Source organism: Ctenopharyngodon idella, chromosome 20 (genome assembly GCF_019924925.1).
Source record: "Ctenopharyngodon idella isolate HZGC_01 chromosome 20, HZGC01, whole genome shotgun sequence".
Taxonomy (NCBI): Eukaryota; Metazoa; Chordata; class Actinopteri; order Cypriniformes; family Xenocyprididae; genus Ctenopharyngodon; species Ctenopharyngodon idella.
The window spans coordinates 14706460-14734355 of NC_067239.1; the positions used below are offsets into that span (position 1 = coordinate 14706460).

The 27896-nt window shown below is 39.6% G+C and overlaps 1 protein-coding gene across 2 annotated transcripts in view; it reads left to right on the forward strand.

Moving 5' to 3' along the window:
• The window catches only part of jag2b (jagged canonical Notch ligand 2b), a 48995-nt gene that overhangs the window by 12497 nt on the left and 8602 nt on the right, over nt 1–27896 (forward strand). The window contains exons 3-19 of one of the 2 annotated variants that reach the window (XM_051875344.1): nt 5159–5213; nt 9721–9978; nt 10942–11002; nt 15117–15247; nt 15834–15953; nt 16833–16946; nt 18750–18863; nt 20636–20749; nt 21084–21130; nt 21227–21403; nt 24462–24624; nt 24770–24934; nt 25737–25850; nt 25937–26050; nt 26163–26276; nt 27191–27307; nt 27463–27490. In XM_051875344.1, the coding sequence (XP_051731304.1) occupies nt 5159–5213; nt 9721–9978; nt 10942–11002; nt 15117–15247; nt 15834–15953; nt 16833–16946; nt 18750–18863; nt 20636–20749; nt 21084–21130; nt 21227–21403; nt 24462–24624; nt 24770–24934; nt 25737–25850; nt 25937–26050; nt 26163–26276; nt 27191–27307; nt 27463–27490 (2006 nt within the window). The remainder of the gene's footprint in view (nt 1–5158; nt 5214–9720; nt 9979–10941; nt 11003–15116; nt 15248–15833; nt 15954–16832; nt 16947–18749; nt 18864–20635; nt 20750–21083; nt 21131–21226; nt 21404–24461; nt 24625–24769; nt 24935–25736; nt 25851–25936; nt 26051–26162; nt 26277–27190; nt 27308–27462; nt 27491–27896) is intronic. The other variant, XM_051875345.1, reaches the window with a different exon arrangement.

Genomic DNA, 27896 nt, shown 5'->3' on the forward strand with positions numbered 1-27896 from the left:
TCCCTCCACCACCACCCTGCTAGCCACCCACCTACTTACACACAAACACACACACACTCAGGGTGTGTACAGGCTTAACGTCCAAACACGACTGCAAGTATGCGAGCGCCCAAAGGTTTGCTTGTGATGTGTAACGGCTCAAGTACGTCCATGCCAGGCGTTCTGTGTTAGCTTGTTCACAGCCTGCTATAAATATCCTCGCTATCAGCGAAAGTAGTCCACGATAAGGAGGGAAGAATTACTTGTAGTGAAACGGCAGCATGCATCTCCAAGGGAGCTTGCTTGGGTGCGAGTGTGCCGCCGTTGTGTGTCGGGCCACTTCTAGGGGTCGGAGGGTGTGTGTGTGTGTGGCCAGAGGAATGTTCTCGGAGTGTCACGAGACTCAGGTTGATGGTGTCTCACAGTGATGGGTTTTAGATGGAGGTCTTTGTTCACTGGTCACCTCCCCCACTAGTCTTTATCCGCATCTAGCCCTTTGGGCAGCTGTCACATAATCCAGCTAATCAGAGACCAAGTGTGTGGGAACAGGACTGTCCCCGTGTTACCGTGTCTCTCTCACACACGCACACACCCTGACATTCTGACCTTTCTCCTTGGGTACGTGCATGCCATGCTCCAGTACGCATGACCACATGTGCGCGGCCAACCAGATCAATCCAGCATATTCATTTACTGATGGAGCTTTGGACCAAATCCACATTTACAGATAAGAGTGCGCACACAAACACGCACATTTCGTGTCCACGCAGATGCTTGCTACCACGAGACCCCACTAATACGCTCTCTCACGCCGGCCGCCCCCTGTGTTGGGGGATGGGAGGAGGGGTCAGAAGCCCTGCAGCATGTCGTGGGATGATCCACGTTCATGTCAAATAATCCATCTTTTTAAGACGCATCTGTTGTACGTCTGCATGGATATGTGGCCCACCCACTCCAACCCATCCAGACAGACCTGGTGCTGCCGCTAATCCCTGACTGCATCCACCAGACCGGCCCACAGCCCCCAACCTCTCCAACACACACGTCCACGCCATCTGGCTCCGCCCCTCTCACTCCACCTCTGGAGATGAACAAGATGTGTGTGTAAATCTAGCAGGTCTCATCGCTCAGTGTGTTTAGGTGCAATTTGAAAGTCTGATTTCAGTCATTTCATTTTTATGCTTTAGTCCGGTTTTTGTGAAGTTGGACTAACAGACCTAGATATTGTGATATCCAAATCCATTGTGATCCAGCATGTATACATATAATGGGACTATCAATTCAACCTAACCTACAACTTTGTTGTTTGACATGTGAACGTGTATCTTTGTTGTAGCTGTTAAGTCGATTGAAGTGAATATAGTGAACAGCCAATGCTCACTTGTTTTCAAAGTACAATCTGGGAATTTCTAGCAAGGAAATTTCAATACACTAGGATGATTTAGGGTGCGTTCACACTTGTAATTCGTTTGGTCCAGACCAAAAAAAAATAAAAAATAAAATTTAGTCCTGGTCCGATTAGCGTTCAGATTGGCAATTTTATCACCGAACCAATAGATACCGAACCTAAAGGCATAGGGATACGTTCACAACCTGATTGGTCGGTTTTTATGACGTATTGCCTATTTTGAGACGGAACTTACCGAACATCCAAAACAATGCTGTGTGCTGAGATAAATTTGCTTGTTGTGTGTGTGTAGCCTGCATATGATGGTATTTTGGCCAGCTGGGAACTCGTGAAGAGCTTATAAAATGTGTAAAGGAGTCAAAACAGCGGCAGGAATCCCTCCGTCACACATACAAACGATCTGCTGCGTGGAGACGCGCGTCTGATGCCTGTGATGGGGAAACTCGCGACTATGATGAGAAAAAACGATATGCGTGAGGATTCTGTCCTTTTTAGGGTCTCATCTTCCTGTCTTTGGTCCGTGTTGCTTTCATATATCATTCGAACCGCACCAGAGTTCGTTTGGAAGCGGACCGAGACCCATCTTTTCAACGGTCTCGGTCCGCTTGTTTGGTGCACACCAGGGTTCGGATGGCAGCGTTCACAAATGAACCGCACTAACAGAGCAATTGCACTGTTTGTTTTAATCGAACCAAGCATGACAAGTGTGGCACATGACCTTTTTTCTTCCCATTATTTTCTTTCATTTTTCTGTCAATATAAGTGGTATAATTGCTCATCATTGAGGTTGTTTTTGTTTGTGCATGTGCGCAAGCATTCAGTTTATTAACGATAGAGAACCATAGTGCTATTTTAAATCTTTGGCTCATCTCTTAAAACAGATCTCCAGCACCTTATCTCTTGCCTTTATGCATGACCGTAAGACTTTTATGTTCGTATGTTCGTACTTTTTATGTATGAATTTATGTTCGCAGAATTTCAAATGCTGTGACCTAGACAATTGGAGACAGAATAGATACCTTTTCAGGAGAATTCATTCTCAAGTTATAAAAGTGCTAAAAGTGGTGTCATGAAACTTGTCGCTGAAGGAAACACATCAGTTAAATGTTTCTTTTTCTTATTGGAAGATGCCCTGCTTCAGTGGCCTGTTTTTGATTTCATGAAAGCTGATAATTGTGATCAGTTGGGGACTATAGGGAACATTCTAGTAGATGGACTGTCAGATATTAGAAGAGCATCAAGAATGTTTCCAATTTTAGTTTGAACATCCAAGGTGTGGCTGAAAATCTCTCCCTCCCTCCATCTCGAGTGTAACCTAACTCAAGTCTTATAAATGCTGCCTGCTGTCATGAGAGAGGACTGTAATGGAGCTTTAGTATCTATGTCATTTCATTAGCACTGCTTGCTAAGGCAAACATCACTATTTCTATTGCTCATGCTTGAGGTTAGGGATTTGAATAAACCTCTAACCCTCAGTATTACATTTACATTTAACATTTAGCAGACGCTTTTAATCCTGAGCGCATTAAAACTGTGTAAATCATCTGGCACTCTTTCTGCTGTTTGCTTAGAGTTGTGCTATTTCTTTTTTGATTTTTACCTGGAGGATATAAAACGGGTCATTTATATTTGGAAGAGGTACCTGACACACATCTTTTGACCTGGGTCAGTTTGAAACCACCTAAAATACCTTATTAACCACATAACAATGCACTGTACATCAGTTAGAACAATTTAGATACAACCTTGTATCCGCCCACAATACCCCATCCATTGGTTATCAAGCAATGTTAGATATATACAGGTGCTGGTCATATAATTAGAATATCGTGAAAAAGTTCATTTTTTTATTGTAAATTATTCTAAAAAATGAAACTTTCATGTATTCTAGATTCCCTTCATGTAAAGTAAAACATTTCAAAAGTTTTTTTTTTTTTTAATTTGTTGATTAGAGCGTACAGCTAATGAAAGTCCAAAATTCAGTATCTCAAAATATTAGAATATTTACATTTGAGTTTCATTAAATGACCATCCCTACAGTATAAATTCCGGGTATCTCTTGTTCTTTGAAACCACACTAATGGGGAAGACTGCTGACTTGGCAATGGTCCAGGAGACAATCATTGACACCCTCCACAAAGAGAGTAAGTCACAGAAGGTCATTACTGAATGGGGTGGCTGTTTACAGAGTGATGTATCAAAGCATATTAAATGCAAAGTTGACTGGAAGGAAGAAATTGGGTAGGCAAAGGTGCACAAGCAACAGGGATGACCGCAAGCTTGAGAATACTGTCAAGTAAAGCCGATTCAAACACTTGGGAGAGCTTCACAATGAGTAGAATGAAGCCGGAGTCAGCGCATCAAGAGTCACCACACTCAGACATCTTCAGGAAAAGGACTACCAAGCCACTTCTGAACCAGAGACAACGTCAGAAGCATCTTACCTGGGCTAAGGAGAAAAAGAACTGGACAGTGAACAGTGGTCGAAAGTCCTCTTTTCAGATAAAAGTAAATTTTGCATTTCATGTTGAAATCATGGTCCCAGAGTCTGAAGGAAGACTGGAGAGGCACAGAATCCAAGCTGCTTTAAGTCTAGTGTGAAGTTTCTGAAGTCAATAATGATTTGGGGGGGCCGTGACGTCTGCTGGTGTTGGTCCATTGTGTTTTATCAAGTGCAAAGTCAATGCAGCCATCTTCCAGGAGATTTTGGAGCACTTTATGTTTCCATCTGCTGACAAGCTTTATGGAGATGCTGATTTCCTTTTCCAGCAGGACTTTAGCATCTGCCCACAGTGCAAAAACCACTTCCAAGTGGTTTGCTGACCATGATATTACTGTGCTTTATTGGCCAGCCAATATGCCTGACCTGAATCTATGGGATATTTTCAAGAGAAAGATGAGAAACAGTCGATCCAACAATATACAGATGATCTGAAGGCTCAATAGTGCCTCGGCAGTGCCACAGGCTGATCACTTCCATGCCACACTTCACTGATGCAGTAATTTGTGCTAGGAGCAAGTCATTTGCTGTAATATGTCCTGCCGATCAAGTATTGAGTGCACAAAAGAACATACTTTAAAGAACTTGAACTTTTCTGTTTTGCAAATCCATTTTTTGATTGATCTTAGGAAATATTCTAATATTTTGAAATACTGAATTTTGGACTTTCATGAGCTGTACGCTCTAATCATCAAAATTTAAAAAAAAAACTTTTGAAATGTTTTACTTTACATGTAGGGAATCTAGAATATATGAAAGTTTCATTTTTAAAAATAATTTATAATAAAAAAATGAACTTTTTGATGATATTCTAATTATATGACCAGCACCTGTATATATATTTTTTTTGTAAACTTACGGGTTATGGCAGGGTTTTCCAAACTGGGGTTCAAAAGGGACCTGCAGGGGGTTTGTAAGTGGCTGAAAGGCTAATAAGTCATTAAATCATAAAAAAAAAAAAAAAAAGCCCAATTAACATTAAATGATTTTAAATACAGGCGAATGTGTTAAATTATAGAAATATTAATTTAAAATCTCTGGGTACTTCAACTAAATATTTTAGGTCAAAAGGGTTCGGCTGATAAAAAAGTTGGTGAATCCCTGAATTATAGTATCAGCATACTTCATATACCTACCATATCAGTGCAGCTACTTTTGCACCAATGATATTTGATTAAGAAAACAAAAATCTGCTTGTTTTTTGTTGTTTCTTCTTCAATAGCATATTAATATTTCATCTCATAATCATATTCTCTCTCTTTCTCCCTCAGCGATCCTACACACTCATCCTGGAAGCCTGGGACTGGGATAACTCCACTCAAAACAGTGAGTATTCCTCTGTAATCCCAATATGATTCACTGCTGCAGGCTGCTGAAGCCTCTCTGGGTTGGGTTTGTTGCTCATAATGGCCGTTGTGCGCTGTTAGTCTGTAGTTTGGTGCTGTAAGGGATGACTTCATTTGTGGAGATTGAGTCTGATCCTTGATGATGAGATGAAAGTGTTAAAGCTGCCCCGCTGACGTGTTGTAATTTTAGCGCGGGGGAATTCGTTGGGTGTGTCAGGGTTTTATTGGGCATGGATGGGGTTATTTAAGGACTTTGTGGTGTGCATTAAGTGTGAAAGTTGTCCGTTTTCATCACTGAGGGTTTAGAATTATGTATTGAGTTTGATATTTTTAACCGCACTAAGCAGGGGCTCATAATTTTTGACAGATATATTGACAGGATGTGTTGCTTACCCAAGAATCATTACCTGAGCTTTCAAAGCATTCCATAGGGAGGGGACATCACAAACATGTGTAGTTAAAAACTCAAACAAGCGCAATCTTGCATTTTCCACACATGCTTCAGTAGTGCACGCAAGTCCACCAAGATTTCCCAATAAATCTGATCATCTGAAGACCTCTGTTGACTGTAACCGCTGGGTGAAATGTCCTGAAGATCTTGAGTATTGAGTCATACACATACACATAAGTTGCAGCAACAACATATTTGTTTTCATGCTTGAATAAAAATCTCAATTGAATGTGAGATCTTGGGTTGTAATCCCCCTAAGCCTGGTTCTTGGGGGCTTCCAGCATGTATGGATCTTGGGGAATCAACATGGGCACCATAATTCCACAGCTGTATCCTGTTTTCTCCCACCGCCTTTGTCTGGCTTGAGGAATTGTCGGTAGGGAAGGGTCAGGCGAAGGAATTCGACGTATGCAAAAGAAAGGTGAACGCTGGTAAAACAGGAGAAACAGAGGGGGACATGGCTTTGATCTGCGGATGTGATCTGTAGAATCACTGTATATCCCAGCGTCTGTAAAAGTCCAAATACAAACACGCGCCTCTCCCTCTGCTTGAAGTCATTATGTCCTGTTTTTCGTTTCCCTGCACTTTGCATGCACTTCAGCCTGAAACAGTGGCCCAGAGGGCGCTCATTTGACTCACTGCAGTGAGTCAAGCATCTTGTAGGCCTCTTCTCCATGGAGTTTGCCCATCAGTACTATATTGAGCATGACTTCAGAGAGATGGAGTGCAGGTCTGGTTTTGTTTAACTCTTTCCCCGCCATTGACGGAATTTTCCATAATTTGAGACAACGCTTCCTCACAATTGACGGAATTTTCCAGCTTTCTATGTTTTCACTGTTATATGGTAGGGGGCGCTATTAAGCAACTTCTGAAAGAGTAGAGAATCTCAGGATCAAAACATGGGCAAAAAAAGAAGCAGAAACAAGTGATAAAAGCATTGTAGTATGAGAGAAACATATTGTTTATGAAACACATTCAAATGTTGATAAAAATTTTTATTTTTTTTTGTTTAAAGCAGAGGCTCTGTTCATTCTTTTGATATATTGCATGTTCAGATATTCATGCAACAAAATATTCTGGCAGCCAAAGTTTTGTGAAAATTATCAAAAATGGCAACTTTTTTCTGGGGAAAGAGTTAATCTGTGATTTGAGCTATACTGACCAGGGCTACTTTCCGAAAAGCATCGTAAGTCTAAGCTGATCATAGAGACCATTGGTGGCAATTGTTCTACAATTAACTTAGGCTTACGATGCTCTTGGGAAGCGCTGCCCAGACTGACTAAAATGGTCATCCTTTTTTTTTTTTTTTTTTTTTTTTTTTTAGTTTGTGATTTGTTTTTGTTTTTGTTTTTCCTTTTATTATTTCTTTTTTGTTGTATGATAGTCACACAAAAACTTCCCTAGGCTGGAAACGTTCCTACATAATTTACTTTTTTCTACTTTTCAATTGAATTTTATGTATAGATTTTATTGTTTTACCCTTATACCACTATAAAAACCCATCATAAAATATGCGTTATTACTTTTAAAGCTAATCTAAAGAAAGATTGAAATATGCATTTCAGTATGCTTCCGCAGCCGTGCCATCATTTCCACCACACAGAACCATTTTTTTCCCCAGACGTTATTGTGCTTTTTTACTACAGCGGTGTAAAGAGTTTGAAATTAAATGAGACGTGATGTGTACAAAAAACTCTATTTGTGTGCCTCATTACCAAAAAAGTAATATTTTCAGACTTTTTTTGGTGATGACTATAGTTTTATAAAATATTATATAAATTATTTTGGACACGTAAAATGCTAACTATGAAATTAGCTTTAGAGTTTGAAAAAATGACCATAGAAGTGTTCACCAGACCACCTGTAAGCTCTAGTGACCATTGATTAGAAATGCTTGAAATTGACCTGCTCTCTTTGATGATCTGGAGCACTCTCAATGACTTGGCAGGGCTCTGTTTGAGACAGTGGCTTCATTTATCACACAAGCCCATAGTAGAGAGGCGTGCCAGACATTAATGATCTTGTCATAGAGAGAGAACTCTGCCAAGGTCTGTCTGATGTGACTATCTGCAGTCTGTACTCACGCAAGGCTTGGCAACAAAAGAGCCAGTGCATCCTCCTCTCTCCAATTCTGTTTGATGCTACTCGTTTAGTATGCAGTGTGAACGCTCTGAGCTGCCGCACCTCTTTTCTTAAACCGGACACGTCCCAACACCGCCTCGTCTGTCTGTCAGAAAAGCAAGGGCAAAAATGTGTCTCTCACTCTTTGCTCGGGTGAATAAAGTTTAGCCTGCACAATGCGTCATGTCATCTCAGGAATCGGGACTTTGTTCCAGGGGCGGTGGGACATTGTTCTAGTCCAACTGACGGAATTAGCCAACATGCATCTTTTATAGATGTCTTAAATAAATAATTCTGTTCTATCTGTCAGAACGGTTCGATTGTGTACGTGTGCAATGTAGGGCCTTGCAGGTCTCAGGAAAAGTTCTGTAACGTTGTGTTTACTCTGCAGGAAGGGCTCTGGACTGCCCGGTGTTTAGACATTGGGCAGAACGGGCCAGCAAAAGCTCGCTCCATTGTTCTTTATCTGGAAACGCCAGGGCTATTTCTGTTTTTGTTGCTTAATTCGGTAGACATTGTCAGGGGACAGAGAGGAAGGTATGTGTATGTGCGCCCCGCATGTGTGTTTGCAAGAGGAGAAAGACGCGGACGCGCTCTGCGCGTCGGGAAAGAGGAAATCGCAGGCCCCCCGTTTCCACCGTGATTGTTTGCTGTCTCCGATCCCACTGCGATAAAGATTGCTTTCTTTGCAGAGAGGCTGGGAAAGCTTGGGAAAATGGAGCTCTTAATGTGAGTGCTAACCACTCTCGCTAGGAGGAGGGAATCGTATTGAGGGTCCATGTCCTGGTGGACCTGGACAATGTGCTTGATGATTAGGACTAGGGTGGGATCCAGGTCCTTCAAGGACGGTTAGGGCTAAGCTGAAAGTCGTGGGCCGCTCTGCCTGCCGCTTTTGCCCAGATCTCCCTGGTAACAGCAGTCAAACTCACACCCCTCCCTCTGGCCAGACATCAACATTTTCATTAGAAGAACTAGATTTTAACTAAAACTCACTAGAAATGTGAATGATTCTTGCTCGTGCAAGTCGCTGCCGTGATGCAAAGGTGTTTTTATGCATTTGCTATAGTGTTCAGAGTGGATTTTAGAAGATTGTGATGCTGTTGCTAGGGTTTTCTGGATGGTTGCTTGGTGGTTACTGGCCCAACCCTAAGTCTATATAAAATTCTGGTCCCTAGATATGACTCAGCTCTTTTTTTTATGCGCATTTTATTGTCTGCTCACTAAAAATCATAAGTCTGATCACACCTCTCCTCACATAAGCTGCATGGTTTGAGTTATCATGTCCATGGAGCAAAGAACACTTAGAGTTAAGAGATGTGTTTAAATGAATATGAGCCATAATAATCACCAATAAAGTACTTGATTTTGGATTGTTAACTGAGAGCCGATTTAAAACCCTTTGTTTTGGCAATGGTGTCATTCATGTGTGAGTGTCTTTGTCGTGCACTGATTTGTCTGAATGGATTTGCGAGGCGGGAAGTTGGCAGGGACTGGATAGTCTGAATCACTAGAGAGTTTATAGCTTTAAATCAGGGTCTGTCCTGTCTTTTGACTTGCAGCTGATGAACGCACCCGTTTGTTATCACGTTGTACTGGTTGTGTGAATATGTTTTAGCTTGGTCTTAGATGTGTAAATTATTGGAATGAATAAGTTGTATTGTAGAAATTTGATTTCTTAAATTCTATATTTGTTTTGAGGTCTTGAAGTGTTTTTATTTTTTAATAATTATTATATTGTTTATTATATAATTCATATTATTTATTATTCATTATTATTTAATACAAAACAGCAGACTAAAAAATATAGGCCTTTAAATAATTAAATAGTCATAATTGTTATTGTATGACATTTGTTTTAAATTCTGATTATTAACAAAGCACATGATCTCTGTTTCTACTCTTCTGTTTTCTCCAGCTGGTGAGGAGAATTTGATCGAACGCACCATTCATGCCAGCATGGTGAATCCCGGTGACCACTGGCAGTCCATCCGGCACCCCGGCACCATAGCCCACATCGAGTACCGCATTCGGGTCAGGTGTGACGAGAACTACTATGGGAGTAAGTGCAACAAACAGTGCCGGCCCCGCGACGACTACTTCGGCCACTACCGCTGCGATCCATCAGGAAATATTGTATGTCTAGATGGCTGGATGGGAGTGGACTGCCGGACGGGTTAGTGCTGTTGACCATCATCTGTATTTTGTACTTAGCATTTCAGTTTAATGTTATGACCAATAAATGGCCGATATTCAAATTCTATACTATTTTGGATAAAAAAAATAGACATAAAACAGTGTTATTGTAGTATTATTTGTCAACTATTATATTATTTATTAGCTATTTATTAGTATTGATTTGATTTGTTTAAAATGTAGTAGTTTTGTAATGTGCTTTTGTCAACATTTTTAGTTTTTGTTAACAATTACAACACTGCACTAAACTTAATTGTTTCAAAAGATACAATTTAGGCATCACAACATACGCAACATACATATCACAACATACACTATATAAAAATAGACATTCACTTGAACCTAACGGTTTAAAAGTAACCATATATCATGCACCCCCAATATGTAGCCAAGTATTATTAGTCACATTGCCCTTGATGAAGGATGAACTAGGGCTGACAGATGTCTTAAAGCATATAGAGAGGAACCCTGTTAAATCTTGCCCTTTACCACCCTGTAAAGAGACCTGCTGCTATCAGTGTTTTCACAGCCCTGCGATCTTTGCTCCTCTGCCTGGAGGTGAGATTGTGTTGTAAACAACACCTCTGCAGCCCTGGAGTCACACTTTCCATTAGCTCAATTAATTTGGGTGATGCTGGGGTTTTTGATGTCTTTAACCCACCTCTGCAAACAACCTAAACACCTCTGTTCCCGAAGCTGTGAGTGCGTGTGTGTGTATGTAATGCACTAAAGAAAGGCAGTAAATCACCAGTCACCGTCCTAATGAGCATGGGTACGAGTAGGTGGCCGTAATGGGGGTGGATAAGGGCAAGCGTATGTGTGTGTTCAGGCCATAAAGTTGTCTTCTGTCACAGCGAGCATGATGAATTTATCTTGTCGCACTTGTAAGGCAACACAAACAAGACTGACTCTCCTCCCTCCCTCTCTCCCTCTCCTCTCTCAGCGATCTGCAAGCAGGGCTGTAATCTGATTCACGGGGGCTGTGCGGTGCCTGGAGAATGCGAGTAAGTGTTTGAGCATCATTTCATGCTCGGTTGGTCGGGCTAATCTGGCTCCTTAATTTCAGCAGGGCCATATGTGCCCATGCTGATAAGGTCTTTTCATTTGTTTACCTTACCATTAATTAATTAGTGCAGTGAAGCCATTGTTTGTGCAAACCATTTTTGTTTAATATGCTTTTTTTTAATCACGCTATACTTTCTCAAGTGTGTTTAAAGTTGTGATCAATTATCATTTGATGGGTTGAGATACTTTAAGGCTTCACTATTACTTTTGCTTATATTCAAAAGGATAGTTCACCCAAATGTGAAAATTGTCATTTAATCATTTACTCATGCCCATGTCGCCTCAAAACCATAAGACTTTCGTTCATCTTTGAAACACAAATGAAAATATTATTAATAAAACCTGAGTTATTTCCTACATTGAAAGTACATTCACCCAAAACAAGCATGCATGTCTGAGCTTCCACAAGAACCAGTGAGGTTTGTTTTCACATGTCACGCAAGTGCGGTTGAGCTTCCATTTACTATATTTGATGACCTCTTTGTATTGATCAATGTTTATAAGTAAACAAATTAAATCTGTTCATCATATAAAGCAGTCGTGTCTCTTCAGAAGACTTGGATTTAATATCGTGATTACTTTTACGATCTTTTTATTAACTTTTTGAAACACAAAATTGCATGGACTTTCAATAGAGGGACAGAAATCTCTTAGGTTTTATTAAAAATATCTTCATTTGTGTTCAGAAGATGAACAAAAGTCATTTAAGACAACATGATTGTTACAGAATTTTTATTTTTGGGTGAACTAACCCTTAATGGTTTGGAAACCTTTCGATGAAACTCCTGTCACACCTGTTACATTAATCTGTCCAATGTACAATTTTTGCCTGACAGATGATAAAACTGGCAAAAATAGACTGTAGGAGGGACCCAAGTCATATAGGGACATTCGGATTGGGGTCTTTTGAGTTGAGACCTTTAACCACCCGGAACACTGTAGCAACCACATAGCAGTGCTCTTAACTCCCAGAACACCTTAGTTTTTTTCATGGGCAAATTGAAAAAACTTTATAAAAACTGGACTTATCAAATCAGCATCCCCACATTACTTATGTTTCAGACGTTATCATCAAATAATAATTAAGTCAAATGGTTGTATTTTGTTACTTACTGTCACAGGAAACTCTGACGCTTCCTGTGGAGCTCAGCATGAAATCCACCTCACCGTCCCACATCATGTTCTCCTTTAGTTCTCTTCCTGTAGCTTAGCTCTGCCTTCTTCCTTTGCCACAGGAAAAGCTTTTAGTCTTTGGTATGAGGAAGGCCTTTTTTTTGTCCATTCCACCTACAACCCCACTCTGTCTAAGGGCAGGGAATGAGTAGATCTAGAGGTAAACCAGGAAGTCACTCTAGACGATGATGACATACTGGAATAATTTGACAACAAATTATTCAGGCATTCTCATTTAAAAACTTCTCATGCTTCAATTTTTCAGCCCTCACTACTACTAAGCACACATACATGCCCTAGTTCTTCTGCTCTCCTTTACCTGCTCCAAGACTTGAGTAGTTTTTAAAAGGACATGGGTATTTTCTGCCTCAGGCATCAGAAAGGCCAATAGTGGTGCCTCAAGGGACGTGGTGGCCAAAAACATTCTTTGGGACATCATGTACCAAGCTTCTTGATGGCCTGGAAGAAAGAGCTTCTGGAACCGGGCTAGGAAACAGAGGCCAATATGTTATTTAAGGGTTTGAATATTTGGGAAGTTCTGTGAGTCCCTGCAGGATATGGTGACTCGCTTCCCTGCCGTCACTAGCTTGATAGTCCTGGGAAGGAAGAAGGTGGAGACTAGAGGAACGAGGTTAATTAACCAGTGGATGCATTAGTGGGCCACAATTTTTTGCCACACTTAAATTTGTATATTTAATTACGCCCAATAAATTTTTGTTTTCTTTTGTAATAAAGGGATAGTTCATCCAAAAAATGAACACAAAGAAAATTATTTTTAAGATTTTAGAGAGGTACAGGAATGAAATATTTTTGTTGCCCAACCCGGAAGTTAGCATCACCCTGGTTCCCTTGACAAAAACCCAATAGGATTTTTCCATTGGCTTTTGGATTATTGCAAAAATAATGTCTGTGACTAACAAAAGCTTATAGTTCTTACATGTTTTGTTCATTGTGATAATCTTCACAAATTAACACAACTTTTATAAATTTTGAAGCGTAAATACAATCGGCAGAATTCAAAAGCTAAACATAGTCACCATCACTAAGCTTCCGACAACTCTTTCAGTCTTTGTTTAAAAACATTTTCCCTGAGAGTTCGAGTTATAATAGTTTAGAATTTTATATCATAGAATAAAACGTGAAAATATATTGAGATTGAGTTCACCACAGACCTTATTTCTAGCATTTAACCAAAAACCCATAAAAAAAAAACCATTCTTTTTAGGTGAACTCTCTCTTTAATTGTCCCAATACATTTTGGAGCCACTGCAAACCCATGCTGCGAATCAAAAGTGAAAGAAAAATATTAGAGAAATGTGTTTTTGATTTAAGTTTAAGGTGTTTTTCATGGCTGTAGTGGACATGTCCTGACACGTAAAGTAAATGTAATGCAACTTTCTCTTTTGGAGTGAGTTAGTTAGCAAGCTTATGTTTGGCAGTGCTCAGCAGAGCTGAACGCCCCCGTGCACAGGCAGGGTTCACACTCTCCCCACACACTCTGCTGCCTACATGCTCTTTCATACAATACTAGTAAGGTTGTTACTGGGCAGCGCGAGGCTGTGTGTGCTCTGGTGTAAGTAATCCAGCCTCTGGCCTGCCCCTTGGGCACAGATCTAGGGGGCTATTTCAGAGACCTCATTGGAGATGTTATAAGTGGATTTGGATCAAGGCCTCCATGCAGAGAATGTGCCAGGTGTGTACCTCTTCGAAGAGCACATTTGCCTTATTTAGTTAGCAAACACCATTGTTTATTCACCTTAAATGATTTTGGAGTTATTGTAAGCTGATGTGAGACAATGCAATTGTTGGCCTGAATTTTATGTATTAATGCACTGCACTGATATTACATTAAGTTTAACAGAGCAAAAAAAAAAAAAGTAAGGTTTGTTTTGTTTACATTTAGTTAATGCATTAAGCATCATAAACAAACAATGAATGATACATGTACAGTATTTATTCATCTTGGGTAGTGCTAATTTCCACATGGTATTGTTAAATATGAACATTTTTAATATTCAAATTGTATAAATTAACATCAATGTTTTGTAAACTTTAATTAATAATGAAAAATAGTAGCATTTTTGACACATTAAATGTTAATTTATACAATTTGAATATTAAAAAGTACAAATATTTTATTAACATTTAGAAGTTGACTACCCAAGATTGTGTTGTTCATTGTTAGTTCATAATATCTAATGCAATAACTTATGTTGACTAGCTAAACTTTATTGTAAAATGTTACCCATGGTTTTTATGTATGATGATGAAAATATTAACGTTATTATATAAATGTTATTATCTGGAGTACCATATAAAATTAATATAAATTAATAAGATTCAGTGCTGTTTACTTCTCAAAGTACTGTGGTATTTCCATCTGAACCCATCACTGTACCATGGTATCACCACAGTACTTATTTGTAAGGCTAGTAAGTGTTAGCTCTGTGGTTGAGATATGCAGACAGCGTCTCTCCACTCGGCAGCTGGAGTTAGGTCGTACCTCTTCTGCAGGAGAGCTGTCTTAAAATAGCCTGCTCAGAAATGACAAGACAGCTGGGTGAGGGGTGTGGTGGGGCACGAAGAGAGCGCACCACAGTCCTTGGAATAGCGGAGTGTTGCTGTAAACCAATGATTAGTTAACCCCTCTGCAGCATTTCCCTATGTGCCCCCGACTGCGACCAAACCACCCGAGGTGGGGAGTGTGCATCTGTGCGCAGTTGTGAAAATGTTCTTAACCTTTGTCACCCGGAATGTCGTCTTGTCCTAAGATTAGGTGTCAGCGCAGTGATGTGCAACTGTATGTTTGTTCCTGTCTGTCATTAAGATGTTTTAACCTCAGTGGCATTTTAAGTGTTAACATGCATACGTGGTTTTCAGGTGCAACTATGGCTGGCAGGGGGAGTTCTGTGACGAGTGTCTGCCTTACCCTGGCTGCTTGCATGGGACCTGTGTTATGCCCTGGCAGTGCAATTGCGAGAAGAACTGGGGTGGCCTCATGTGCGATAAAGGTAAGGGTCCTAAGTGCATCACACACGCTGATGCTGATGATTTGACCTAGTTAGTTTTGAGAAATTGAGGTCAACCTGGAATTGACCCATAAAATGGTCAACAGTAGATCAAAATGAGTTTGTTAAGCCCGCGAGTATCCAGCCACGGAGGTGCCAGGGCAGCAAATTCATATCATGGTGTTAAATAGAACTACAGCATCTTACACTGAGCTGGTTTGTTGGCTGCGATGTCAGCACAGGCTGTGCATCATGTGACAACACACGCACAAACACACACTCTGGATATTGTGGTTGTGATTGGAGTGGCGCTCGGATATCTGATCTGTCGGGCAGCGTGCGTCCTGGAAGGTGGTTAGGAATGAGAAGCAGCTGAGATGTGCCTGCAGTTCTCTTTATTTATTTACCCGCTTTTATGTGCACAGAGTTGCCTTACAAGGTCTGCTGGGAGTCCAGCAATAGTTTGCCAACTGTAGTCATTCAAAGAGCAAATGTTACCAGGCTTAAAAAAAATCTGAATACATTGTTAGTATTTCTTCCCCCATAGCCTGAAGAAGTACCCTAGTTCATTGTTTTTATGTCCTTAAAGATCTGAACTACTGCGGCACACACCATCCCTGCGTCAATGGCGGGACCTGCATGAACTCTGAACCGAATGAATATAACTGTGCCTGTCCTGAAGGGTACTCTGGCAAGAACTGTGAAATTGGTAAGTCTCTACAGATGGATGGGGGATTTGGTAAATGAAAGTGCTACATGGAAGATTTGATTGCATGATGTTGTGCGGATGGATGGATGGATGGATGGATGGATAAAAGAAGGGCTGGAAGGATGAATAAAAGATGGGATGTACTGTATGGATGGATGGGGATAAAAGAAGGGTTGGAAAGATTGATTGATAAAAGAAGGGCTGGATGGATGGATGGATGGATGGATGGATGGATGGATTGGTGGGTGGGTGGTTAAAAAAAAGGGATGGATGGATGGCAATGGCTATTTATGGATGGATGGATGGACGGATGGATTGGTGGGTGGGTGGTTAAAAAAAGGGATGGATGGGTAAAAGAAGGGATGGATGGGTAAAAGAAGGGATGAATGGGTAAAAGAAGGTATGATGAATGGATGGATGGATGGATTGGTCGATAAAGGGGTGGATGATGAATGGTTGAATGGATGGATAAATGGATGGAAGGATGGGTAGATAGATGGTTGGTTGGATAGATAAATATATAGATGGATGGATGGATGGATGGATGGATGGATGGAGGAAGGGATAGATAAATTGATTAAATGGATGGATGGATGAAAGAAGGGATAGATAAATTGATTGGATTGATGGATTGATGAATGAATGGATAAAAGGATTGGTAGATAAAGGATGGGTGGATGGTGATGGATGGATGGATGGATGGATGGATGGATAAAAGGATTGGTAGATAAAGGGATGGATGGGTGGATGCTGATGATGAATAGATGGATGGATAAATGGATGGAAGGATGGATGATAAAAGAAGGGATAGATCAATTGATTAGATGGAAAGATGGATGGATGGATGTATTTATGACACAAACCACTCTGTTTTTGCAGCCGAACATGCTTGTGTATCCAACCCCTGTGCGAACGGAGGCACTTGTCATGAAGTCGCCACCGGATTTGAATGCCAGTGTCCACCAGGCTGGGAGGGACCCACTTGTGCTAAAGGTACGTAAATCTTCCGTGCACCTTCCTCTCTGACTTTCTCCATGGCTCGATCTGTTCTGTCTGGAGACCTAGTTATAGACCTAGACTAGAGCACAGACACCCGCCCCCTCCCTAACATGTGTCCAGATGCTGTGGCCAGAGTGCCGCTTGGCTGCTTGTCATGCTGGGATGTGTCAGGTATATGGCAGGGGAAGCCGGTCCTGGATCTTGGCAGCACAGCGGGGTCCCTTCACATGGCGAGCGGAGCTTGAGCTCTTACGAGTCCCGGATTAGAGCCTGGTGATACCCATCACTGAGACGGGGGGGATTTGCATAATCTGTCTTCACTTTGAACCAACATTTGGCTTCACAAATTGTGAACGCAGTGTGTCATGGTCTTCCCTTCCTTCTCCACCCCTCCGGCTCCACAAAGCATCCCTCATTTAGCGCCACAGAGATCAAATTTGATCAGTTGCAAATGTGTTTCTCACTTCTAGGATGCCCAGTGTTTTAATTTTTGGTATTTCTCACACTCTTCATCACTCCCTCCACATCCTACCTCCTCGGTCTCCTCCACCGCACATATGGGGCTGTGTTTCCATCGTCATAGCAACAGCAGGGTCCCCTGCTGGAATTTGGACATTCGCCCCCCCACCATTTTACCCATAAAGGTTTTTCCCCCACCTTTTCCCTCTTCACTTGCCTGTCTGACCCTTTTACACACCCCGCTCCACCCCATTCACCACAATATATGTATAAGGCTAAAGGGAGAAGAAAGGAGGGAGGAATTTCTCTTGCTTTTGTTTCCTCCCATTTTCTTCCAAATTTCAAATGGCTGCAGCTCAGTTCTTTGTGCCTTTGTGCCCGTATTAAAACTGTAATGATTTGTGCTCTAATAGCAGCTAATCTGGCGACCTGGATTATATCAAGCTGTAATCGCTTTACTGTCTTGCATAAAGAAAAGCTCTCTCTGATGAACGCACTGACACTCTCTCCCACCTTTTCTCAAACTCTACCATCATTATATTATGTTATGTTATGTTATTTTATGTTATGTTATATTTACTAGAATAGTTTATTTATTTTATTTTATCTTGATGGGTAGAAAACAAGCTTCACCCTGCCACCACTACATATTTGTTTTCTTTCCATTATATTATATTATATTATAGCATATATTATATTATAATATAATATATTACATTATAGCATATTATATTATAGCATATTATTGCATATATTATATGCAAATCAGAAGATAACATTAATAATAACAAAATAATTACACGTCTAGTATAAGTGCAAACACAGCCTTACGTTATGTACAGTAACATAAGTTAAAAAAAACAATAATATTTGAAAAATATGACTGTGTGAAGCTATTGTAAAATACACTTGCGCTCATGTGACTGTATATCAGTAGAATTCTTTATTATTGCACCAAATTGGAACCTACAGTTACACCAAGTAACGCGACACATCATCGAAATTGTTCACGTTATATTCACTTTGGAGCGCGTGCTATAGTTTTCAGCTTGCTGTTGGAAATTTTTTTAATAAAAACAGGTTGACACAGCAGGACCGATCCTTTCTGTAGAATGTGTGTGTGTAGTGGGCATTGAATAACCCACACACCCTTGCTGGGTTTAAAATTGCCCGGTTTGAATGTTTATATGCATAAAACTGAAAACATCAGATAATCAATATGTGATGTATATCCCATAATATATCAAGATGGTCTCACAAGATGTTTTTAAAGCACAGTTTCAGTTGTGTATTTTTGATATCTGCAGAACATAACATGATTTTGTGTTGATGTTGCAGACATGGATGAATGTGCCTCCAGCCCGTGTGCGCAAGGCGGAACATGTATCGACCTGGAAAATGGCTTTGAGTGTGTCTGCCCTCCTCAGTGGGTTGGGAAGACCTGTCAAATCGGTAAGATTGAGATCCTCCTTTATTGAAAGCGTGTTTTGAACTATAGCATTCAGGCATGTTTCAGTTTTTAATATACACACTGTTCATTGGACCATCCACTCATGCCATATTATTTTTTCTTTGCCATTTGTTGAAAAATATTATCCATTTTGCATCCGAATGGTTGAATATGGTGTGTTAGATCTAAATTGCATGCACTTTGTGACAAGCCAGCATGTTTTTTAGGCAAAGCAAGAGAAGTGATTTGATTAATCTGCATGATGAACTGGTAATAGTGGCAACCTGATCCTTATTGCCTGTAAGACAGCCATATATGCATATGTTACAAGGAGGGCCAGCCTTAGACCTGGATCTAAGGCTAGATCAGATGGCCCATCTCTGGCATCGTAGGCGCCACAGGATTTTCCATCATCCTTCTGCTCACAATAGTGTGCAGCCCTTGTCAGGGGAAGTGATGAATGTGAAAGGAAGTGGATTGTGACCTGTAAACAAGCGTGGGGTGGGAACAGGAGTCGGTCTGCTCGTCTTACGCTTCGAACCTTAGCCTCCAGCTTGGGTTTCGCTCACAAGAGCCAGGCCTGAGCACGGTGGGGAGTCGTGTTTCTCAGAGGACAGGTGCGCAGGGGAGCGGAGCGCACCTCACTAGGTGCCCCTGATGAATATTTAAACACCTAATAAGCGCTAGTTTTTTCATGGCAAAGTCAAAAGAGTCATAGCCCCCTGAACCGGCTGGTCACCTGCTGTAGGCTAATTGGGGAGAGACGAGCAGAAGGAGGGGTGATTATGAGTGGACCCTTAGTTCACAATGCATTTTTTTTACAAGACAAAAAGTAAATAGAGAGAGAGAGAGAGAGAGAGAGAGAGAGGAAAATTGTTGATAATGCTTAGAAATTGTTTTCAGAGAATATTCTGCTATCTTTCAAGAGTTTGAGGTCAATCAGAGATTATTAATTTTATTTAGCAAGGATGCATTAAATTGATCAAAAGTGATAGTTAAGACATTTATAATGTTACAGATTATTTCAGATAAGTGCTGTTCTTTCGAACTTTCTATATGTCAAAGAATCATGAAAAAAATGTATCATGGTTTCTGTATCAATTGTTTTAAAAACATTGATAATAAGAAATTTTTCTTGAGCACTAAATCAGCATATTAGAATGATTTCTGAAGGATCATGTGACATTGAAGAGTAATGATGCTTGGCCGTCACAGAAATAAATTACGTTTCAATATTACAATTAAATATAAAAATATAAATTGTAATATTTCACAGTAAATATACAATAATAGTAAATGTGAAATAATACAACTGAGTATATAATTATATAATATTGTATTAAATGCTATAATTAAGGTAATTTAAGATATCTTTTGAAAGTGAATCATAATGTTTATTTGTGCTTTTTGAGTAAAATTGTCTTGTTTTAAGGATGTTTAGATCTTTTTATTAGAACACAAGCTACATATACTGATTACTGTAGTTTTTTTTTTTTTACTGTAGTATACTACATAAACTGTAGTTGTTGTTTTTTTTTTTTTGCTGTGTAATGGTCATTGATCAGGAAGTCAAGCAGACTGGCATCGTTGTTACTGTTAGAGTTTCAAGCCAACAGACTTTTCAATGGGCTTAATGGTGGTGGGGTTACACAACAAGATCTCAGATTTCTCTGTCTCTCTCTTGCTACTCTACTCTTCCCATCTCCTCTTCAATTTCTCAATCTACCAATTGTCTTCAAAATTTCCCAATTCTTTCTGTCCCTCAATTTTGCAGATGCAAATGAGTGTATGGGGAAGCCTTGTGTAAATGCTCACTCTTGCAAAAACATGATTGGTGGATATCACTGTGACTGCTTTCAAGGATGGGCCGGACAGAACTGTGACATCAGTCAGTATCTCCTAATGCTCCTCTCCTCTCCTTTCCCCCTTCTTTGAACACTTACTCTGTAGTGGTGGCCAGGGTTTCCTCTTCGGACACTTGATACCCTGTGGGGTTCTGCACACTGTATATTTTGTCTTAGGCTTCACCCACTGTTGCATGCTGGGTCATTGTCTGTACCTCACGTTTGTGTTGATTGAACTAACATTTCCATATTCAGCGCACTTACAGAGCTCATCTAATTTGAGTTAATTGCATGTCTTCAGCCGTTCCTAACTACTGTCCTAATTTCCTCCACTTAACCATTGATTAATTGCTTCATTTACTTTGCCCCTGACTGCAGATCTCAATGGCTGCCACGGACAGTGCCAGAATGGAGCAACTTGCAAGGTATAACCTTTAAGATTCAAAACAATTCTTGGTTTATTATAGCATCTCAGTTAATTGTGTTTGTTATTAAGTGTCCTTTTATTTTTGTCTGTGCAGGAGCTGGTTAATGGAGGTTACCACTGTCAGTGCCCTACAGGTTTTGTGGGCTTGCACTGTGAATTCTCAAGGAACAAATGTGCCAGCAGTCCGTGTCAAAACGGTGGCCGCTGCCGTGTCATTCTGGACAGCTTTGTTTGTGAATGCCCGCCAAACTATTCAGGGCTGCTGTGTGAGGTGAGAATCTTTACCGTTTATAGCAAGGCCGTAACCATGTCTTGAACATTGGGGGGGACCAATTTTTTATAAAGCATAAATAAACAGAACAGTGCAGGGAATTCTAGGTCTAATTCCAGTTGAACTATTTGAAAATAATATTCGCATTAATTTGAATTAAAATATGAACACATGTCGGCTACTTTCATTTGTATGCCTAATGTGTCAAAGATTTAAAAGTGTCTCATCACACTCAGTTAGGAATTACAGGAATCACGTAAATGCATATTTTCAGTTCAAAATGGCCGTATTTGAGAAAAAAGTAGAGGAGTTTGCACCACTGGATATTACTATCGGTCTTTTTACATTTCTATTGCAAAACATGTATTAAATGTTTCGCTATTTACATCTTACCTCACTCTCTTTCAACGTTAAACTGACGCAGCAATTCAAAACTAAACACTTTTTTACAGTAAGCTTTTTGTCAGTATTTTTCAGCATGGTGTCTTTTTATTTTATATATATATATATATATATATATAAATGTATGTATGTATATATAATTTTTTTTTTTTTTTTTTTTTTTTTTTTTTTGCATTTTATTTATTAGTTTTATGGTCAGATTTTTATTTATTTTTATTTTTTATTTTATTTATTTTTATATAATAAATATATATGTATATATATTTGTATTTATTTTATTTATTTATTTTTGCCATTTTTACAGCCCATAGGAAATGAGTGATTTTAGTCAGGTTTAGGTTAGGTTTAAGAGATCTACATCATATCTCTTTCAGTGATCAATAAATGGAAATTGTGGGGCTTGGTCTTGATTAGTTGATGAAATTTAGTAATGCAGATGGTGTTACTTCTCCATTCATACTTTGCTCACAATCTCGTTCGGCACGGCTAAATTGGTCGGCGCCCCCACCAATGCTTGTGTGTGTTTAAAGCCTTGGTGTAAGGCAGATCAAGCCTGCTATTTGGCCACAGGTGCGCCAGGGTAACTAGAGCAGGGTTTGGGTGGAGGGCGGGAGTATTTTTTCTTGCCTTCATGTGGCCATTATCGCTGTTGGTGGTGGAGAGCTCTGTTTTGGAGCCAGTGTTAGTCTAGTGGCAGGCTAAAGATGGACTTCCATAGAGGTGCTGGAAGCTGGTCCTGAGCCAGTCTCATCTTACTGTGCAGACTAAAAATAAGTTGTAGTGAATGAGGCAACTCTTCTCTTGGCCTCCTGGCTGTCTGCCCACAATCAGCCCGGGAAAGAGAAGGCCTTGATTTTTACGTTATATTCATGCCTAGCGTGCCATGCGCTCACATTAGACCATACCGTCTGCAGTCTGAGAAGCGAGCCTATACTAGGGAAGGTTTTGATCTGGTAGGGCTGTTTACAGTGCAGGTGCACATGAGGCTACATATAAAGCCTTAGTCCTTGGTCCAAAATCAGACATGTTTTGATATAGGATCAGATCGGTTTAATTGAACTGAAAAGGTCATTACAATAAATCTGTGATTTACTCTACATTTAGATGAAATACGCAAGCCACTATCCAAAATATAGAGACCTGTTTGCTTCTGATATTCGCCTACAGGTTAATCTTTTTTTTTTTTTTTTTTTTTATTATATGTCAACCGATTTTGCCCGCCAACATACCACTGTTTGAAACGTTTCCAACTGGGTTGTTCTTGGGATCCAGTACAGATGGATGATTATCTCTTACATCTGTCTGCTCTAGCAGTTTTATGTAGCTCTGTTGGATACAGTCTGGTTTGCAGACACTCCTCTTACATCACTGCCTGTGAAAAAGTGCTCTGTGCAGGCCTTCGACTTCCATTATATACAATGTATATCCCTACTAAAATAAATTAAGCAGACTCGGAGCTTGGGAGAACAGCGTTATAGTCTGAACTAACACCTTACATGGCAGATGGCATGATGTGTACTTTAGAGAGGTTGTTTGAATTCCCCAGAGGTTCATCTCTGTAGAAAAGGCTTTTTTGAGAAAAAATGGGAACTGGGGACATTAAGAGGGTCTTGGAAAGCTGCAGAAACCTACATTAATCAGTCAACATTATGGGAACAGTTTATAGTTGAGTTTATAGTTCATTATATTTATTATATTATATTATATTATATTGTTATATTACAGTAAATTTAACAATTTAAATAAAAAAAAATCAATGATTTTAATCATACCCCTTGACCCATAGCGAATTCGACACAGCATCCTAAAAATGTGGCACTCATGGCAAGAGACGTGAAGCAATGGGCAAAGACATCCGTCTGCATGTCATCCTAGTCCGTAGTTAACAAATAGCGCAGACAGAACATGTGAACGTGTCCTAAGTCTACCTCAGACAGATTGACAAACTCAATTGCAAAATGATAGATTGCTGTGGACTGTAGGCCTGTGATAGCTTTAGGGTCAAAAAAGCAAATTTCTAAAGCCACGTTTTGACTTATGAGCTTAATTATAAAAAATTATTAAATCAATAATTATTACCACAAGTAATAAAACAATTGATATAGGTGTGTGTAGTCATAATAATTGTTTTATTATTCATAAAAATAATTGTTTTAATAATTTTATAATTAATCTCATATTACATCTCATATTACATTACACTTACATGGTATGACAAATGCATTTGTCATACTACAGGACCATATATTACAAAATGTTGTATTACATGTATTACAAAAATGTTTTTGTAAATATATTAAATAATGTGCAGTTTTTATTAAATGTTAACATATCAATAGAATATATTAAGCATTATGAGTTTCTTTGTGAAAGATTCATTTCTAAGAATATTTACCAGAACAAGGCCAAGTCGAGGTAGAAGGAGAACTAGATGTGCAAAAGTGTTCCTCGTCCCAGTTGAATATGCTCTGTAAGAGCGGAAGGATGTCTAAATTTAGCTGCACAGTTTGTTTTGATTGGTCTCTTGTGTGATTGTAATGGTGCTGTCTCCTTTAGCTGTAGGCTTATGGGAGCCTTCCATAGCTTACCTGACTGTTTATCTAGTTTAAGAGGACTGGACTTACAAACTAACTCAATCTCCCTGTCTCGTTTGAAGATGGAGAATCTGCCTCACCCAAACCTCTGTGAGCCGAACCCCTGTGAGAATAAGGCTTCGTGCTACAGCCTGCCGGGTGATTTCTACTGTGCCTGTCCTGAAGACTATAAGGGCAAGACCTGTGAAATCCGCAAGGACCACTGCAAGACACCCCCTTGCCAAGGTACTGCCCTTCCTGTTCTCCTGCTGACCAAGATGCAACAGCCAAAGATGTTTATCTGCATGTGTACATTGATCATCAATTGAAATATAGTGCACAATAGTTCACCATTTGATCTTATTCCCGCTTGTGTTTTTGTCGTTCTCAGTGATTGACAGCTGTACGATTGCTGTGGCGAGTAACAGCTCCGATGGGGGTGTGAGACACATCAACTCTAATGTGTGTGGTCCTCGTGGCCGCTGTATCAGCCTGCCGGGCGGCAACTTCACTTGCACCTGTGAGCATGGCTTTACAGGAGCCTACTGCCACGAGAGTGAGTCATCCTTACAGTTTCATAGTTTTCCACTTTTTAATCGTATTCCTTTGACGCTAGTTCCTCCTTGTTTGTTCACTTCATCGATTTAGTTTATCCTTACATAGTAGATGGGTGATTGACATGACAGTTAAGCAGTGTCATGTGATGTGACATGCTGCAAACTTTTCCAAAAATTAAAACCATTATAAAATGAATAATAGTTATAACAATAATTTTATTAGTTATAATAATTATTAATTTAATAAAATTATAAGTCATTTGTCATAGGTACTTCTGGGCCAGTTAAACATAAATATGTTATAAAATATATTATGTCATAATATTATAAATATTATAAAAAAAATGCTTAAAAAGAAATGGAGTTATACTTACAGTAAGATTCAAAAGTTCACTTGTGAAAATACTAATTTATTTAAAACTGTTATGTTAATTACAAATTATATTATCAGCATATTTGAATGAAAATGTAACTGAAAAATTGACATTAATTTTAGAAAGTTGTTGTAATGACAGCAGCTCTTAAACTGCAAAAGTCCACAAGTTTGCGTAAAACCTGATGGTCACACAAAAAATAGGGCCTAAAGGAACTAAATTTGTTACAGAATCTTAAATATTTCTTATTTATTTTACATCATAAGGTTTTATTTCATTTTTTTTAAACCCTGAAATGCTTTATTTCTATGTTTAAATTATATTTTCAACTCCTGATGTATAGTGTAGCCTTTTGAACACCATTGTATGTGTACATTTTATCCTAAAATCTTGATGTTCATTAAAATGTTATATATCGACTACCCAGATATAAATGACTGCGTGAGCAACCCGTGTCGAAACGGAGGCACCTGTATCGACGGGATCAGCTCTTTCCAGTGTTTCTGTCCGGATGGCTGGGAGGGTGACCTCTGTAACCTCAGTGAGTGTCTTTCTTCATCTTCCTCCTCATCTTGACCTTCTTTACATTCAGTATCTTACCTTTGTCACTTGTGTTTCTGCACTCAGATGTGAACGAGTGCAGTCGGAGCCCTTGTAAGAATGGCGGTCACTGTGTGGACCTGGTCAACGACTTCTACTGTGAATGTGCCAATGGCTGGAAAGGAAAGACCTGTCATTCACGTGAGTTTCATATCCCTGTTTTATGTCAAAGTACTTCCTCTTTTCCCATTGTATAGCTTAACTGTATATGTGAAGTGACTGGTAATATTTTGAGTTATTTTGTGTCTTTTAGGTGAACGACAGTGTGATGCCACCACATGCAGTAATGGAGGGACCTGCTATGACCACGTAGACACTTTCCGCTGCGCCTGCCCTCCTGGATGGGGAGGGAGTACATGCAACACAGGTGAGTAGGCCTTTGTGAATAAGAGTTCAGTTTTCAGACTCACTTCATTCACGGAAGGGTTTCTCAAACCTTTCTGAACCAAAAATGCTTTTCACAGCCCCAAACTATTCATAGACTCCCCTCACAAATTATATAATCAAATTAGTCTCTCTTAATACTCTCAATCAACTTTTCAATCCTCTTTATATATTCACTGTTATATTGTATTGTGGTTGTTGATTTAATTTATATATGGTCCTCCATTTATTCTATTTAAACAGTTTTTTTTTTTTTAGTATCTTTGTCTTTTTTTTTTTTTGCTTAAATTATTATTATTTTTATTTTTATAAATTTAATTACATTTTTTTTAAATGCCGAAATACAGAAATTAATCCAATATATTTCTCCAAATAAATAAATGTTTGTCCCCAAATATTTAAACTTTGCTATACTGCATTCTAAACATACGATTTTCTAATGAACTTCTAATATAATTTTATTTTTATATATATTTTATACTTATTTTAAGTTTTTATATTGTATCTTGGTTACTATTTAAACAGAATGAATGAACGTCCGTTTATATAAAAGTACACGGTATTGTATCTTTGTATTTTTCTGTTTTATTTTATTTATTTATTATTTTGCTTAAAATCAAATATTGTGGTTCAGTCTGGAGCTTGTTAATTTGGTTCTAGGCTTGAAACAGTTTAATTAAAAATGGAATTTTAGTTAAATCTTTTTAAAAATGTCTATACAGAAAATGAATGTAAAATAATTTAATTATGTATTTATTTAGAAACACATTCTGATATTTTCTGCAGACCCCTAGCAATTGGCGATAGACCCCTGGGGGACCCTAGTTTAAGATATGTAATTAGGTCTGAAGATTGGCTCACTTTATGTAACTTTTCCATTTCGCATTTCTACTTTAGCAAAGAACAGCACTTGCGCGTCCAGCCCCTGCCTAAATGGAGGAACATGCGTGGGTGGTGGTGACACGTTCACCTGCATCTGTAAAGACGGCTGGGAGGGGCCCACCTGCGCTCAGAGTGAGTGAATTCCCCCATTCACAATTTAGCTGCCAGTGCATGTCTGCATACCATTGAAAGCAAACATTACAATCCACAAAAGTGTTAAATTACTTGAGATCAGTGCGCAAATGTCTCACATTGACTCTTTCTTCCTCTCTTTTGATTCCTTGCAGACATCAACGACTGCAACCCTCACCCCTGGTAAGAAGACCTATGTGGCTCTGCAGTTCTTCCCCCTCTTATTTACTTAATGCTGCCTGGGGCCGCCTCTGTTTGTGCCGACCCTCCCCTTCCCTGTACAACATAGAAGGCTAGGGATAACCCTTCTAACATGGCTTTCTGCCCTATTCCACTGTGTTATTCCTGCCCCGCTAACCCCCATTCTCTGAGCGGATACACCGAGGGGGGGGTTTGAGAGGGGGCGCTGGTTGCAAAGTCGGGAGAAGATGTCCCTAAATCACCCCTAAATCCGACAGCTCAGGAGACCCTGGGCTGGTTTTAATGGGGACCACAATAGAGCCGATGGCCCTAAAAGAGCACCCCCAGCGGTGAGGGGAGGAGGGGATGGACAGGCCCTTTTTCTCCCAGTCCACTCTGTCCTCTTGCC